Consider the following 13979-nt stretch of genomic DNA (forward strand, 5'->3'; position numbering starts at 1 on the left):
CAGTTCTACAGATATTCCCCAGTGGCATTAAGGCCTTATTGAAATTAGGAGGAGGAAGAATAATGTTTTCATGAAGTCCACAGAAAAAATCAGCTATTTGCTCTTATGGAAAAGGAAATGTAAATAAGGCAGGAGCAAATAACAGTTCAAAGAAGGCAAATAGAGGTGGATTAAATGTTACATGACTTGCTGAACCCAGTGTTTGGAATTCGTGCTGCTTTTAGAGAAGAATTAATAGAGTTAATTAATTAAAACTGCAGCTCATCTTCACATCTCAAAAACTGTACTTAAGGGAATTACCAGGCCTGAATTACCCTGTTTGTCCATAACAGTTCAGGGACTGTAACCATTTAGTGCATAGTGACTGTCAGAAGAGTGCTTCTGGAGACACCCAGTGTGTTCCCTTGTTTCTCAGCTTTGTCTGTTCACTGTCACCTTGTGGCAATGTTTCTCTCAGTCAGAGGAACTATTTGTCATTGGGGTGTCAAGGCAGAACCTGCTGACACCATCCTGGAGCCAACACTGGTCAGTAAATGCTGAGGCTGCTTTACAAAGAGCCGCAGGATCCCGGTGCCCTGGAATCTGGGCAGGAGCTGGAAGCTCTTTGCCCAGCAAGCTCTGGGCATGGCTCCAACTGCTTGGCTGCTCCAGATGTGATTTATTGAGGATTCTTTTGGTGGTTCTGCTCAGACCCTATATTTAGCATCTTCTGGGTGCCATGAAATACCTTAAATGCAGTGACAGTGTAGAAATAGCTTGGCTGCTGCAGAGCTGCTTTCAAGCATGAATCAAAGTAGAATCATGAGATCCTCAGAGCCTCAGGGGCTTTACTGAGGTGTTTGCCAAGTAGTTGGCAACTGTATTCTATCATGGAGAAGGGTTTTGGAGTCCAGCTTTCCTGTCTGGGCTTTTAGTGAGCCCTGTGGATGTCAGAACTTTAATAAGGCCAGAAAGATCAAGACTAGAATGAGAGTTCATTTGAGCTTGGCTTAAATACTTAGTTCTACACGTTAAAAAGTAAAATACACTTTTCACTTCTGTTAGATAGCAGCAAATACTGAACTTGTGTGTGTATAGGTAGAGGGAAAGAATTAACTTACGTGAAGAGCTAAAAGCATCTTATGTCCTTATAAAATGAAGGAGAATCTCATTAACATCTGTAACTGGGATATTCTCTCTGTATTTATGATTAGAGAAACAGACAATATTACAGAACAGTCCTGGTATTGAACATTCTCCTGTTGTCTGTTTTCTTGCTGTTGAAAACTGCTACAGATATTAATTTGAGTATTTTAAGAAGCATTAATCGTGTTTCAGTGTCCTGGGGATTTGCATGGCAGTATCTTTGCTAGAAAACAGCCTTCTTAGGAAGAAAATGATACTGCCAAAACGTAGAGATCTGTTGATACAGTGAAGTATGCAGGGACCCAAACTGTGCTCTGAGGTTGGAGATTTTTGGCCTGCAGCACCCTCTGCTGTTCTTGCGGTAGAATCGTAGAGTCACGGCCTGTTTTGGGTTGGAAGGGACCTCAAAGCTCCTCCGGTTTCAAGCCCCTGCCACGGGCAGGGGCACCTTCCACTAGAGCAGGTTGCACTGTTGCACATAACACAGAAGTGAACATTCAGGGAGCAAATGTGGGGCCACTGAGCAGTCATAGAAAGCGTCTCTGTTTTCTTGCTGGGTGTGCAGAAGTGCTTTGTCACTCCATGCCATCACTGACACTTCTTTCTTTTCTTTTTGCAGTGCTCCCTTTGACAGGATCGCAGAGATAAACTTCAACATCGATGCAGATGATGACAGTGTGAGTCATTTGAAAGGAGTAAGATTTGGTACATTATTTGGGGTTGGAAGGCAGCTTAAAGCTTCTCCAGTCCCAACCCCCTGCCATGGGCAGGGACACCTTCCACTAGAGCAGACAGCTCAGAGCTGCTTCAGCCCTCACAGCATCTCTGTGGCCTCCTCTGGACCTTGTCCAACAGCTCCACTTCCTTCTTGTGCTGCTGCCCCAGAGCTGTACCAGGACTGCAGGGGTGGGTCTCCCCAGAGCACAGCAGAGGGGCAGGATCCCCTTCCTGAGCTGCTGCTCACGCTCTGGGGGTGCAGCCCAGCACATGGGGCAGTTCTGGGCTCAAGCGCACACTGAAGCCAGGTCATGGGGAGCTTCTCCTCACCCAGCACCCCAGGTCCTTCTGCTCAGGCTGCTCCATCCAGTCTCCCCCAGCCTGTGTTTGTACTGGGGATTGCCCTGACCCACATGCAGGACCTTGCCCTTGGCCTTGTTGAACTCCATGAGGTTCACGTGGCCCCACCTTTCCAGCCTGTCCAGGTGGACAGCTTTGCTCAAAGGCTTCCTGCCATTCTGTCAAGAAGAATGCAGTCATTGAAACACATTGCACTCAGGATTAGTTCAGCTGGGGCCATTTGCATCTGTGGCATCACTTTATTCTCCAAGTTCCAAGCTTGTCAGTCTACAGATGTGTTCTTATGAGAATTGTTTCCAGCCCTCTTCTACCATGACTGCCATTGTGAAGATCCAGTGGAGTCATGTCACAGACCAGCAGCTTGCAGAAGCTCCTGCACCTTTGGGAGCAGCATGGGCTGAGATACTGTGGTGGTTCTGCGGTGGTTCTTTTTGGATCTCTCATGGGCTTGCTGCTCCTGAGCATACTGATCTATTAGTACTCTTCCACATCTGAACATTGCTTGTTGCACAACCTGAGACGTAAAATGAAATAAATGCAAACACCTTCATGGTATCAGTTGTGTCCAAATGCTGCTCCATTAGCTGCTTCATCACTGAGGTTTTTGTTTCTGTCTCCTAAGAATGAATGGGATTTGATTTTGGTTTTAATATTCTTTCAGCCCAATGCTTCCCTCTTCGAAGCCTGCTGCAATGAGAGGATCCAACAATTTGATGACAACGAGGAGGAAGAAGATATCTGGGAAGAGAAGGAGATAACCTATGCAACCCAAGTGAAATCAAGAACACGGTAAGGTGAAAACCAAGATTAATCTCCCCAAAATGTTATGAAACTACAGTTTGGTTCAGTGCATGCTGAATTGTTTGTTACTGATGTGCTGAGAGGCCTTTTTCTGACATAACCACAACACTTCCCATGTCACACTGCTGCAGGAAGAGGTGGTTTGTGTTGAACATGAAACAAAGATTCAATTTAAGGCAGCATACTAATGACAGAAACACCAAGTTACTGAGTCTATTATCAAAGATACTTAAAAACAGCCCTTAGTTTGAAATACTTAAAACTCACTCATATTTTGAGGAGGTTGGAAAATTGGTAAGGCTGAGGGTAGTCAAGGGAATATTCTTTTCCAAAATGTTAAAACAAGGAATGTTTTGCATGATAATGAGAGGCCTCCTGTGGTGCATCTCTGCCAGTGCAAATAATTTACAGTTTTTCATCCCTTTGATACAATCACTTATTAAATAAAGTTAATTCTCTAAGTCTGAAAAGACAATCAAATGAGACAGGAAAATGACCAAGACTTTAACATCTACTTGCCCAGCATCAATAATTGTCTTGCTCACATACAGAATTGATACCACACCGGTGTTCCCCTTGTTTGCTGTTACCAGTCACTAGCCCTGAGCACGTCACTGCAACATATTTCCCAGTCTAGCTCTGCAGGGGCACTTTGGCAAATATAGCACACAGAGATGGTAGTGGGAGCTCCTGAAGGAGCATCTGCTGGTGCCTCTCTGAGCTTTGTGCCCTTTGGGAGATGAGCTTTCTGAAAGGCCTCACTTGGTCTGCTCAGTGTCTGGGCTTTCTCCCTGGGGCAGGTGAGGGGGGACCTGGCTGCTGGAAGGGATTTTCTAATTCTGAGTTCTGCAATTTAGATTTGGGGCATCTCAGACCTCAGAGAGTTCCTCAAAAAGTGATCTTGAGAATGGGGATCATGACGGCAGCGTGGACTCCGAGGAGGAGGAAACGGAACAGCAGCCGCCTCCTTCCCAAGCAAACAGCAACAAGAATAATACTTCTGAGCGGAAAGACTCTGACTCCTCTGAAGGTAAATGGTTCAGGACATTATCCCCTTTGAGCTGAGATCTGGAACATTTCTGCATAACAGCAGTTTGGAAACAGCCAGGTTTCTGTGGCTGTTCTGCAATTCCACCTGTGCAGATGGGATGTGGGAATTTCACTCTCTACAACTGCCTGACAGGAGGATGGAGCCAGGAGGGGCTGGGCTCTGCTCCCAAGGAACAAGGGATGGGACAAGAGGAAACGGCCTCAAGCTGCACCAGGGCAGGTTTAGATGGAGATGAGGAGCAATTCCTTCCCCAGAGGGTGCTCAGGCACTGGAACAGGCTGCCCAGGGCAGTGCTGGAGTCACCGTCCCTGCAAGTGTTCACACACTGTGTAGCTGAGGCCTCAGTGCCATGGGTTAATGGTGGCCTTGGCAGTGCTGGGGATTGGTTGGACTGGATGAGCTTAAAGGGCTTTTCCAACCCAATTGATTCCATGAGTGTATGATCCAGTCCTTGGTTTTGGCCTCAGAAGCATTAGTGAGATTGAGCCCTGCCCAGCTCCTTCACAGTAGCAGAGTGGTGCTTTAGTTGTGCCAAGAAAACCACACAGGTACATACACAATAGTAATACCAGTGCTTTTCGTGCACATACTCATGAACAGAACATCAGTGGAGGATTATGATGTTAGCTCCTTACATTGCTTTAGAAGAGGGTTATGCAGACTCTGCCAAGTGTCTCCACACTCCTCATATCTGCCTGTCCTGCAGATGTAGCTTTGGTTTGCATCTTGCAAACCCGTTCTTCCAATGCCTGGAGGAAGACTGGAGAGAATCACAAAATCTCAAACTGGTTTGGATTGGAAGGGACCTTAAAGCTCATCCAGTCCCAGGTGTCCCATGGGCAGGGACACCTCCCACTAGACCAGGTTGCTCAAGGCCCAGTAATCAGCTCTCTAAACGCATTCAGCAGTGTCATATATTTTCAGTTCTTATTAGGAAGAACCATTATAAATGCCACAAATATCATCCTGTGGATGGTGTCCGTCAGGTTTGTTACCCTTCTTAGGGACATGGTTCAAATGTTGGTTCAGTTTATGAGCAAATGTAGGAGCCAATGCTTGATGGAGCTCTCCTACTCTTAGTTTTGCTATGTGCAAAACAGTTTGCACAGCAGACCTCTGCAATCCTTTCTCTTTCTTGAGAAAACACAGGTAAAAATGCCTTTAAAAATTCATGGTTTGTAGGAGTAGATGTTCCAGAGTAGACTGGGACTGTTAAAACCAAGTATGTTCTTAGTTTTGCTCAAGATCACTTCTGTAATCATCAACATTTTAATCCTTACATCAATTCCTTCCCTGTAGTTGCCAAAACTAAACAGTTGGTGGTTGAAAGCCACTTGGTTTGGGCAGGAAATGGAGGTATTTGGGGTCCAGCTGAAAGTCACTGGCTCAAGAAGTGAAGATACTCATTTAGTTTTCCTAATTGATGCTTCTCTCTTGTGGATGATGTTAGTATTTATCAGAAGAGGGATTTTGAAGCTGATTGTAATGTGTGAGGTGGGCACTTCCTGTAGATTCTGAAGTTTTCTTGTCTCTGGGATGACTTTGGAATCTTTTTGGGATGCCCAAAGAGTCACGGGATTCCTGTCTGTGGTTCCATGGGCAGGCTCTGGCTGGACAGCGGTGTTTGAGCCCGTCAGCTCGAAGCCCCCCACGCCCTGTGTTGCCATGGATGTTGGATCCAGCGTGTGGGATTCAGCAGCCCCGGAGAACACCACACCAGAGGAGAAAGGATGGGCAAAGTTTACAGACTTCCAGCCCTTCTGCTGGTAAGAGGCACAGAGCCTTCCAATCCTGTCCAGCTTCTGAGTGAAAGAACTTTTGAGATGTGGTTTGATAGGGTACATTGACTGTGATCTCTTCTTCCCTTTCCCTTCCCTTTGCTACCCTTTTTAGTTTGTAATGTTGCTGATTAGTCTGGATCAAGTCTTCATGCTTTGCCTTCCAGTGCTTCTATCTGGTGTTAGCATCGTGTCATGTGATACAGGAATACTTTTTGTATCAGCATTGCTGCTACAATAAGAGTGGAAAATAAATAAATAAACAGGCTTTTTAAAAGTTAAAAGTATTGATGTAAAGAAAGAGTTCTGGTGGTTTCTTCTGCTGGGGCTACTCAGAAGCACAACCAGGACACCTGTACTTCACTCTCAAGGCTTTTCTCCTCTACTTTAGCTCAGAATCGGGTCCACGATGCAGTTCTCCCGTCGACACAGAAAGCAACGATTCAGAAGGGAACCCAAAGCAGAGTCAAGACAAGAACTGTAAGTAAGATGGTACAACCAAGTCTGCCAGGGAGCACTCCCCTCCAGCTTCGCCTCCTGCATCTTACGTGAAGGCTCTTTTGTACAGAGATCAATCTGTTGAAATAATAACTGAGAAATCCCAAGTGTTTGTTGGGATAATGCTATTCAGCAATAAAAGTTTTAAGTTAGTAAGAGTTGATATCACAGAGACCATTCATTTCTAAACTGTTCAAAAGTCCTATTTTAACTGCAGGCTTGATTTTATTTGCCAGGAATTCAGAGGATGAAATTTGTGGTTGGACTCGATGATCTTAAAGGTCTTTTCCAACCTGTTGATTCTGTGATTTTGTGAAGTTAGACTGTTGGTACTCGTGGTGAGCCACTGGGTGACCTTCAGTCTGATTTCTTTCCCTCATCCGTTCTGAGCAAGGAAAACCAAGGTTTAACAGAGGAATTTGATAGAACTAAATTTATCTTTTGTCTAGTAACAACTGAAAGTCAGAGAATACTGGAAGGGAGAAGGTGCCGCCTTCTGCCCCACTTTTCTGGTGTGTTCTCCCAGTGGAGCTATGGATACTAGATTGGATGGGGCTTGGAGCAACATGCTCTAGTGGAAGGTGTCCCTGCCCATGGCAGGGGGTTGGAACTGGAGGAGCTTTAAGGTCCCTTCCAACCCAACCACCGTGTCATTCTGTCAATCAAAATAGTCTCCTCTGCTGTCTATATTAAACACGGACACAAGGTAGCAGGTGGAGAACGCTCATTTTTACTGCTTACTTGCAAAAATGAGCTTGCATGCTGTGGGATCTGTACAGAAACCACTGTCTCCAGATATGCAGCCATTGTAAGCATCGTACTTCACACCGCTGTGCTTCCTTGGAGTGGTACCTGGGGAGTTTCTCCTGTGTTTTGTTCACTGTGCACTGTGGGTTATTCACTCCCTGCAGTCAGCACTGCTTCCCCCTGTGTTTGGAACGTCTGTGTCACGAGGAAAGCGCCGCTGGTGGCCTCAGACAGCAGCTCCTCCGGGGGCTCCGACAGCGAGGAGGAGGAGGACAAAGCTGACACCATCACAGAAACCATCAGCACGGGCTCAGGCCAGGAGACCATCAAGCTGACCATGGATGCGAAGAATGAGAAGGCTGTTTTCACCAGGTAGGAAGGGAACTTCCCTGGTCCAGCATCCCGCTCTGCCCAGCATTGATAAATCCCTTTTCCCTTTAGACCCTATGGTTCCATGTGTGTGTGAGGTGTCTTCCAGCTTCCTTGTCACAATGGGTTTGTTTCAAGAAACATGTGGCTCATTTTAGCCACTTGGCCATGTCATGGAGCATCACCCATCTGTCTGCACAAGAGATCCAGGCCCAGGCTCATGGCAGAGATGCCAGGTCAGATCACACAGAAGAGTCAAGCAAAGTGTGTGATAGCAAATGCAACATCTTGGAAGCAGTGTGTGGTCTTGCAAGGGGCAGATTTAAGTGACTCAAATTGTCATTTTCCTCTCATTGACAAAGTAGTACATTAGAGACAGTAAATGATAGAAAGTGCAAAATGCCAGAAAAAAAGATAGAGCAAATCCTGAGATTTTTTTACCTGCTAGGCAGCAGTGCAGGTGGAATTGCTTGTGTTCAGATCTAGCCTACTCTAGTTTTGAGAGGGGAAGGTGCTTTTCAACGCACTAAACATCAAGTTCACTTGCATGCAGTCAGAAATACTACCCAGTTTAAAGATCATAGAATCAGACTGTTTTTTGTTGAAAGGGACCATAAAGCTGATCCATCTCCAACCCCCTGCCACAGGCAGGGACACCTTCCACTAGAGCAGGTTGCTCCAAGCCCCTGTGTCCAACCTGGCCTTGAACACTGCCAGGGATGGGGCAGCCACAGCTTCTCTGGGCACCCTGTGCCAGTGCCTCAGCACCCTCACAGGGAAGAACTTCTGCCTGAGAGCTCATCTCAATCTCCCCTCTGTCAGGTTAAAGCCATTCCCCTTGATCTGTCCCTACAGGCCCTTGTCCAAAGCCCCTCTCCAGGTTTCCTGTAGCCCCTTCAGGCACTGGAGCTGCTCTAAGGTCTCTCCTTAAGGAGCCTTCTCTTCTCCAGGCTGAACCAGCCCAGCTCTCTCAGCCTGGCTCCAGAGCGGAGCTGCTCCAGCCCTCGCAGCATCTCTGTGGTCTCCTCTGAATGCACTCCAACAGCTCCCTCTTTTGTTGTTGCTCCAGAGCTGGCGGCAGGTATATGGGGTTTTCCTCATATTCCTTATAAGTATTCAGGGTGTGATTTAACTAGTTGGAGTCCCTGTTTTATGCATCTAAGGAGCAGTTATTTACTTCTTACCCTGTTAGGTTATGTGACATTGTTGGGTAGTCAGCGTGGCCTTGGCATGTGCACACTCTCCAGCAAATAGCTACTAGGAGTTAAAATGCCATGGCTCAGGAAACAATGGGATTACAGAACCATGGCTGATTGAGGGAGGCAGTTAACCAGAGGTGTGTTTGTTTTGGCAGCTCTGAGATGAGTTGTTAATAACATGAGTGTGTTTCATTTTGGATGCCCACCTCAGACGGCCTTTTCTTCCTCATAGGTGAAATGAGTGAGATGCCTGGGATTCCTTTGCTTGCAGGGATTGCAGCTGAAGAGCTGTTTGGATAAATGGAGCTTGTTTTTACATATAGGGATGGCATGGCTAAGCAGCCTGGCTTCACAAAAGAGATCTAAGAAAAGAATAAGAATACTCCCTCCTGCTGTGCTGAAAGCACCATCTCCTTTCCAATTTTCAGTGTACTTGAATTAGATCTAATTAAATCCATTGGCATTTGTACCTAAAACAAACTGAGCTCCAGATGTTTTTACTCTCTGAATGCATAGTATGAGTAGAGTAGGATAACACATGTGGCTGACTGGATGCGCAGCAGCAGCGTGAGTCTTACTTGGCAGGTTCTTATGCCTTCCATTTATTCCCTTGCAGGTAGGAAGCTGGGTTTTCTTCTGGTTTGGCTAGTAAGATGTTGTGGCTGTGCTGCTGTTTCAGGCAGTGTCATTTCAAATGTGTTTTTCTCTCTACATAAGTGGATATTTCTGGAGCACTTTCAGCAAGGACAAACCTTCCAGAACCTGCTTGGGTTTGCATGACTGCAGTCCTACAAACTAATTCCATTTTGGCAAAGAAAGTAGGTACTTAAATAACCACAGTCTCCACTTAAAGGTGTCTGTATCTTTCACAGCTACAACTGTAGCCAAAAATCAGACTAGAAGCTGTGGGAAGACAGAAACCTGTTCCATGGGTGGTGATTTCAGCTGCTCCAGCTCAGTTCAGTAACCAGGTTTCTCCCAGTGTATGAATTGTCATCTTGAACAGTGATGGGAATGGGAATTTTCTGGTATCTGCTGCTCTCCCAGACTCTTCCTTCTCTTGGAACAGGAGCATTTCTTACCATGTTCCTTAATGATCCCTGAAAAATGCTGGAAGTTTGAGAATGTTTTGGATTGACTCTGTGGTTCTTAATGACTTTCTACAAGCACTTCCCCAAACCACATTCCAATTCCTATAGAAACACCTCTTCCTTCTCCTTTTTTCCCCTCCTGAAGTCTACAGCGGAGATCCTCCTTCTCCTTTCTCCCCTCCCTGCAATACTGAAGTCTACAGTGGAGATCCAGAAGGACTCTAGATTCTACAATCACTGGGATCATGCAAGAACCAGATGTTTCAGAATATGCCTCCAGATGTTTCAGTACACATCTAAATACCCTCTGTGATCAGCTTCCCAATTGCTGATGCTTCTCTGCCTGCCTGTGCCACCCCAGAATGTAAACTTGGAAAGGTTAATGGTTTGACCTTTCATGGATTGGTAGGACATCCCCCTTGGCAGTTGTGCTTAAACTACTCCTGAGAGTATTGGCTACCTTAAACATCATATAGACAAGGTGTTCCAGGTGTATTTCTTTCCTTTAAGATTATTTAGCTAACTTTTTTTCCCATATTTAATTCTATGTGGTAGTTTCTTGTGTGAAAATAAGGGGTTCTGCTGAAGTTCTCTGACCAAGGAGCATCCAGTATCAGCAAATCCCACTCATTGATAACTTCAGCCTGGGTGTGTTGGGCTTGAGAAAGATGATTTTTACCCTGTGTTGAATCTTCTGCTTGGTTTATATATTGATGTGAATTTTCTGTTATGTTCAGTGATTGTACCCTTTGAAATGGCTTTGGAATGTTCCTGGTATGTCCTGGGAGGAACTCAGCATTTGAGGATGTGGCTATTGCAGAGTTAACTCTTCTGTCTGTTCTATTTCAGCAGTCTTTACTGTTTCTTCCTTTCTTTGCTTTCTCTCTCTGCCTCTCTTGCTGCCTTTCTCTCTTGCTGTGGGTATTGCTCAGAGTATTTAGACCTGCAGTTGGAGGGTACGTATGATGGGGACCTCCTCGGGGTTCCAAACATCCACCTGACAAGTCATTTCTCCCGTTAGTTACTTCATCCTGGGCTGGCAAAAAAAAAAGAGCTGTCGGACCATTGGAAAGCTCCTCTTTTCCCAATTGCTTAAAAGATCCTGGAAATCCTGTTTTGAAAACCTGAATTTGAGTTGGGTATAGAGCTCTGGGGAAGTGTACACACAGCAACAGAGCCATTGGTGAACCTCTAAAAGGCAAATACGGTGTTGTCATTCATCATGTCCTTGAGCTTCTGCCATCCCCCTATTTGTGAGCTCTTTCTGCAAAAAAGATTTGGGGTTTGTTATTGTAGAAAGGAGAGTTCATGCTGTGGTCCAGATGACTCAAGGAAAGCCTGGCTGAGGGCACTTGGCTGATAGAATTGCTGCCTGCATTACCTGGGGCAGTGGTCAAGTCTCTCAAGACCTTCTCACAACAACCCTAACACATACTTTACTGTAATAGACCATGAAATAATGGTTGATGTTATTTTCCAAACTCTTGTTTATTTTTACAAAACACTTATTTTTTCCTCAGATGTTTTCCTTTTCTTTTAAATTCTGAGGTTTTCCTCATTATTTTCTAGAATTTATCCATTTAAAAGAATTTTCCCTGTGCAAACTAGCAAGATGTTGCTGTAATTTCTGGAGGAGATCAGGGACAGACAGAGGAATCCACTGCACTAAGCACATCCATATGAAGAGGAGTTTGTTACAGCAAAGGTGTAAATGTTCAGGTCTGGGATCACAGCTACTTAGTGGCAGAAATACCATCCTGGCTTCTCCAAGCAGGGGATTCAGGAGATGCAGCCAAAGGCAAAGGACAGAGGGTTTCTGTAAGGCTTTGTATTTTAGAACAGTCATAATTACAAAACATAATTTATTAGTTTTATAATTAACAATGTCATTTTAACAGTTTTGAACATTTTCTGCCTCATTCATAAGCAGGTGAGTGCAATACATACATTTATCTCACCAAAAGGGCTGTCAGGCTACACTGCTAGCTAGAAAAATGCAGTAACAGTCGAGCTATTAAGGAAAGATCCAAGAGGATCTTTGTGTAGTCTGTGACTGGTTGGGCTTTCTTGAAGCTGTTTTGAGCAAGCATAAGCTGTAAAGGTCTCAGAAATTACTTCAGAACTTTGCTGAAGACATACCATCACAGAATTGTTTGGCTTGGAAGGGACCTTAAAGCTCATCCAGTTCCAACCCCCTGCCACAGGCAGGGACACCTTCCACTAGAGCAGGTTGCTCCAAGCTCCTGTGTCCAACCTGGCCTTGAACACTGCCAAGGATGGGGCAGCCACAGCTTCTCTGGGCACCCTGTGCCTGTGCTCTCACAGTAAAGAATTTCTTCCTTATCTCCAACCTGAACTTCCCCTGTTTCAATTTGAACCTGTTATCCCTTGTCCTATCACTACAGTCCCTAATGAGGAGTCCCTCTCCAGCATCCTTGTAGCCCCCTTCAGATACTGGAAGCTGCTCTTAAGTCTTCATGCAGCCTTCTCTTCTCCAGGCTGAAGAGCCCCAGTTTTCTTTGCCTGACTTTGTGCAGTCATAGGAGCAGTCAAAGAATGAGGCAGGTGAAACTTGAGGGCTCAGCAGCTCGAGACTGTATCAAATCATGACTTGCATTTACCAGGGAAAGAGGAGTAATGGATGCAGGAGTGTGTGCAGTGTGAGCGGTGTTCTTGTGGGAAATTACTTGCATTTCCGTGTCTGTCTGCTTCAGTTCTAATTGTGTGATATTAACCTGAGCTTTGTATTTCTCCTGTATGATTTTCAAGAGCTATCTGAAGGATTGTGCTACTGAATTGTTCTAATAAGGTTCCACACAGCTGCTTAAAACATGAGCTGCACTTAGAGGAAAAATCCAGCTTTTGCTGTGTGTGGTAATAGTGGGCTTGGGATGTTTTAACTTTTAATTTCTCTTTCAGTTTAACTTTACCTGAAATGCTCTTTCCCTTTTCATTTGTTCTTTCTTTATTTTTATGGTTTAATATGTTCACTGTCCCCTTTTCCTTAGTGCTCCTCACCCGATTAGCTTGGATAAGCAACTGAATAAGAAAGTTCAGAGGAGAGGCTGGAATCCAGCAGAGCAATAGCACTTGCTACCTGTTAAAAACAAGCTAATTTCTTCCATGGCTGTGTGATACCAACTCTCATTTAGTACATTCCTCAGTTTTGGAGGCAGACACTGAGGTGCTGCAGCAGTTCCATAGAATCATGGAATAGTTTGGGTTGGAAGGGACCTTAAAGCTCCTCCATTTCCAACCCCTGCCACAGGCAGGGTCACCTTCCACTGAAGCAGGTTGCTCCAAGCCCTTGTGTCCAACCTGGCCTTGCATATTGCCAGGGATGGGGCAGCCACAGCTTCTCTGGGGACCCTGTGCCTCAGCACCCTCACAGGGAAGAGCTTCTGCCTAAGAGCTCATCTCAGTCTCCTCTCTGTCAGGTTAAAGCCATTCCCCTTGTCCTGTCCCTACAGGCCCTTGTCCAAAGCCCTCTCCAGGTATCCTGTAGCCACACTTAAAAGTGCTGGAAGGCTGTAAAAGTCTCCCCTTGTTGCTGCTCATACACAGTTTTGGGATGAAAGCCCTTAACTTCCATTCTCACAGCAGAGACAACCCTGAATTGCTGAAATAGCTCAGAAATAGCTGTTGGCAGTGGTTCCTCCCATAGCTCTGGGTGAGGGACCCAGGGTCCAGATATGGTGGCCATGGTCTTGGCTGCCACTGAGCAAGGAGTTTTGGTGCAGCATCTGCTTACACACAGAAGAGAGATGAATCCTCTGGTGTCCCAGGCTGAGTGGAGTGACGTGTCACAGTGGATGTTTTGGGCTCTCATTTTGGGATGTGTTTGTTTTCTGTGCCTGCTGCCCGTTTGTCCTGCATGACATTGAGATTCACGTGGTGTCAGCATGTGCTGCTGGAGCTCCATTATGATGAACATGGAGCATCAGCATGAGAAATGGGTGTCTTGCTTGTATCTCATGCTGCTGCTTAACATGGAGAAGCTGCTGGCATGCTTGAGCGGAGGATGAGAGGAAGGAGCATGCTGTGGGAGATGGGGTACGGCGCATGGCACATCTGCCTGCAGATCAGTGTACACTTACTCATAAAGAAATGAAAGTGGGTACTCTGAGGTCCCATTTCACCAGGAAATGTTTCCAATCAAGGTGAACACAGCACAATAAGTGGCACAGATGGGATCTTCTAAGCTGACATAAGTGTTGGCCTTTTAATGAAGACTGCATGTACA

General features: G+C 45.6%; 1 protein-coding gene across 4 annotated transcripts in view; it reads left to right on the top strand.

Annotated features, from left to right (window-relative positions):
* PPP6R2 (protein phosphatase 6 regulatory subunit 2) overlaps positions 1–13979 on the top strand; it is a 90192-nt gene that overhangs the window by 70482 nt on the left and 5731 nt on the right. For 2 of the 4 annotated variants that reach the window (XM_061467217.1, XM_061467219.1), the window contains exons 18-23: positions 1745–1802; positions 2864–2991; positions 3861–4033; positions 5658–5820; positions 6224–6312; positions 7242–7449. In XM_061467217.1, the coding sequence (XP_061323201.1) occupies positions 1745–1802; positions 2864–2991; positions 3861–4033; positions 5658–5820; positions 6224–6312; positions 7242–7449 (819 nt within the window). Of the gene's footprint in view, positions 1–1744; positions 1803–2863; positions 2992–3860; positions 4034–5657; positions 5821–6223; positions 6313–7241; positions 7450–7518; positions 7683–13979 lie in introns of all 4 variants that reach the window. The other 2 variants (XR_009745874.1, XM_061467220.1) reach the window with 2 other exon arrangements.

This window comes from Pezoporus flaviventris, unplaced genomic scaffold, assembly GCF_033815535.1.
Source record: "Pezoporus flaviventris isolate CSIRO_AGI_PZ_B2104156 unplaced genomic scaffold, CSIRO_AGI_Pfla_v1 ptg000045l, whole genome shotgun sequence".
Classification (NCBI taxonomy): domain Eukaryota; kingdom Metazoa; phylum Chordata; class Aves; order Psittaciformes; family Psittacidae; genus Pezoporus; species Pezoporus flaviventris.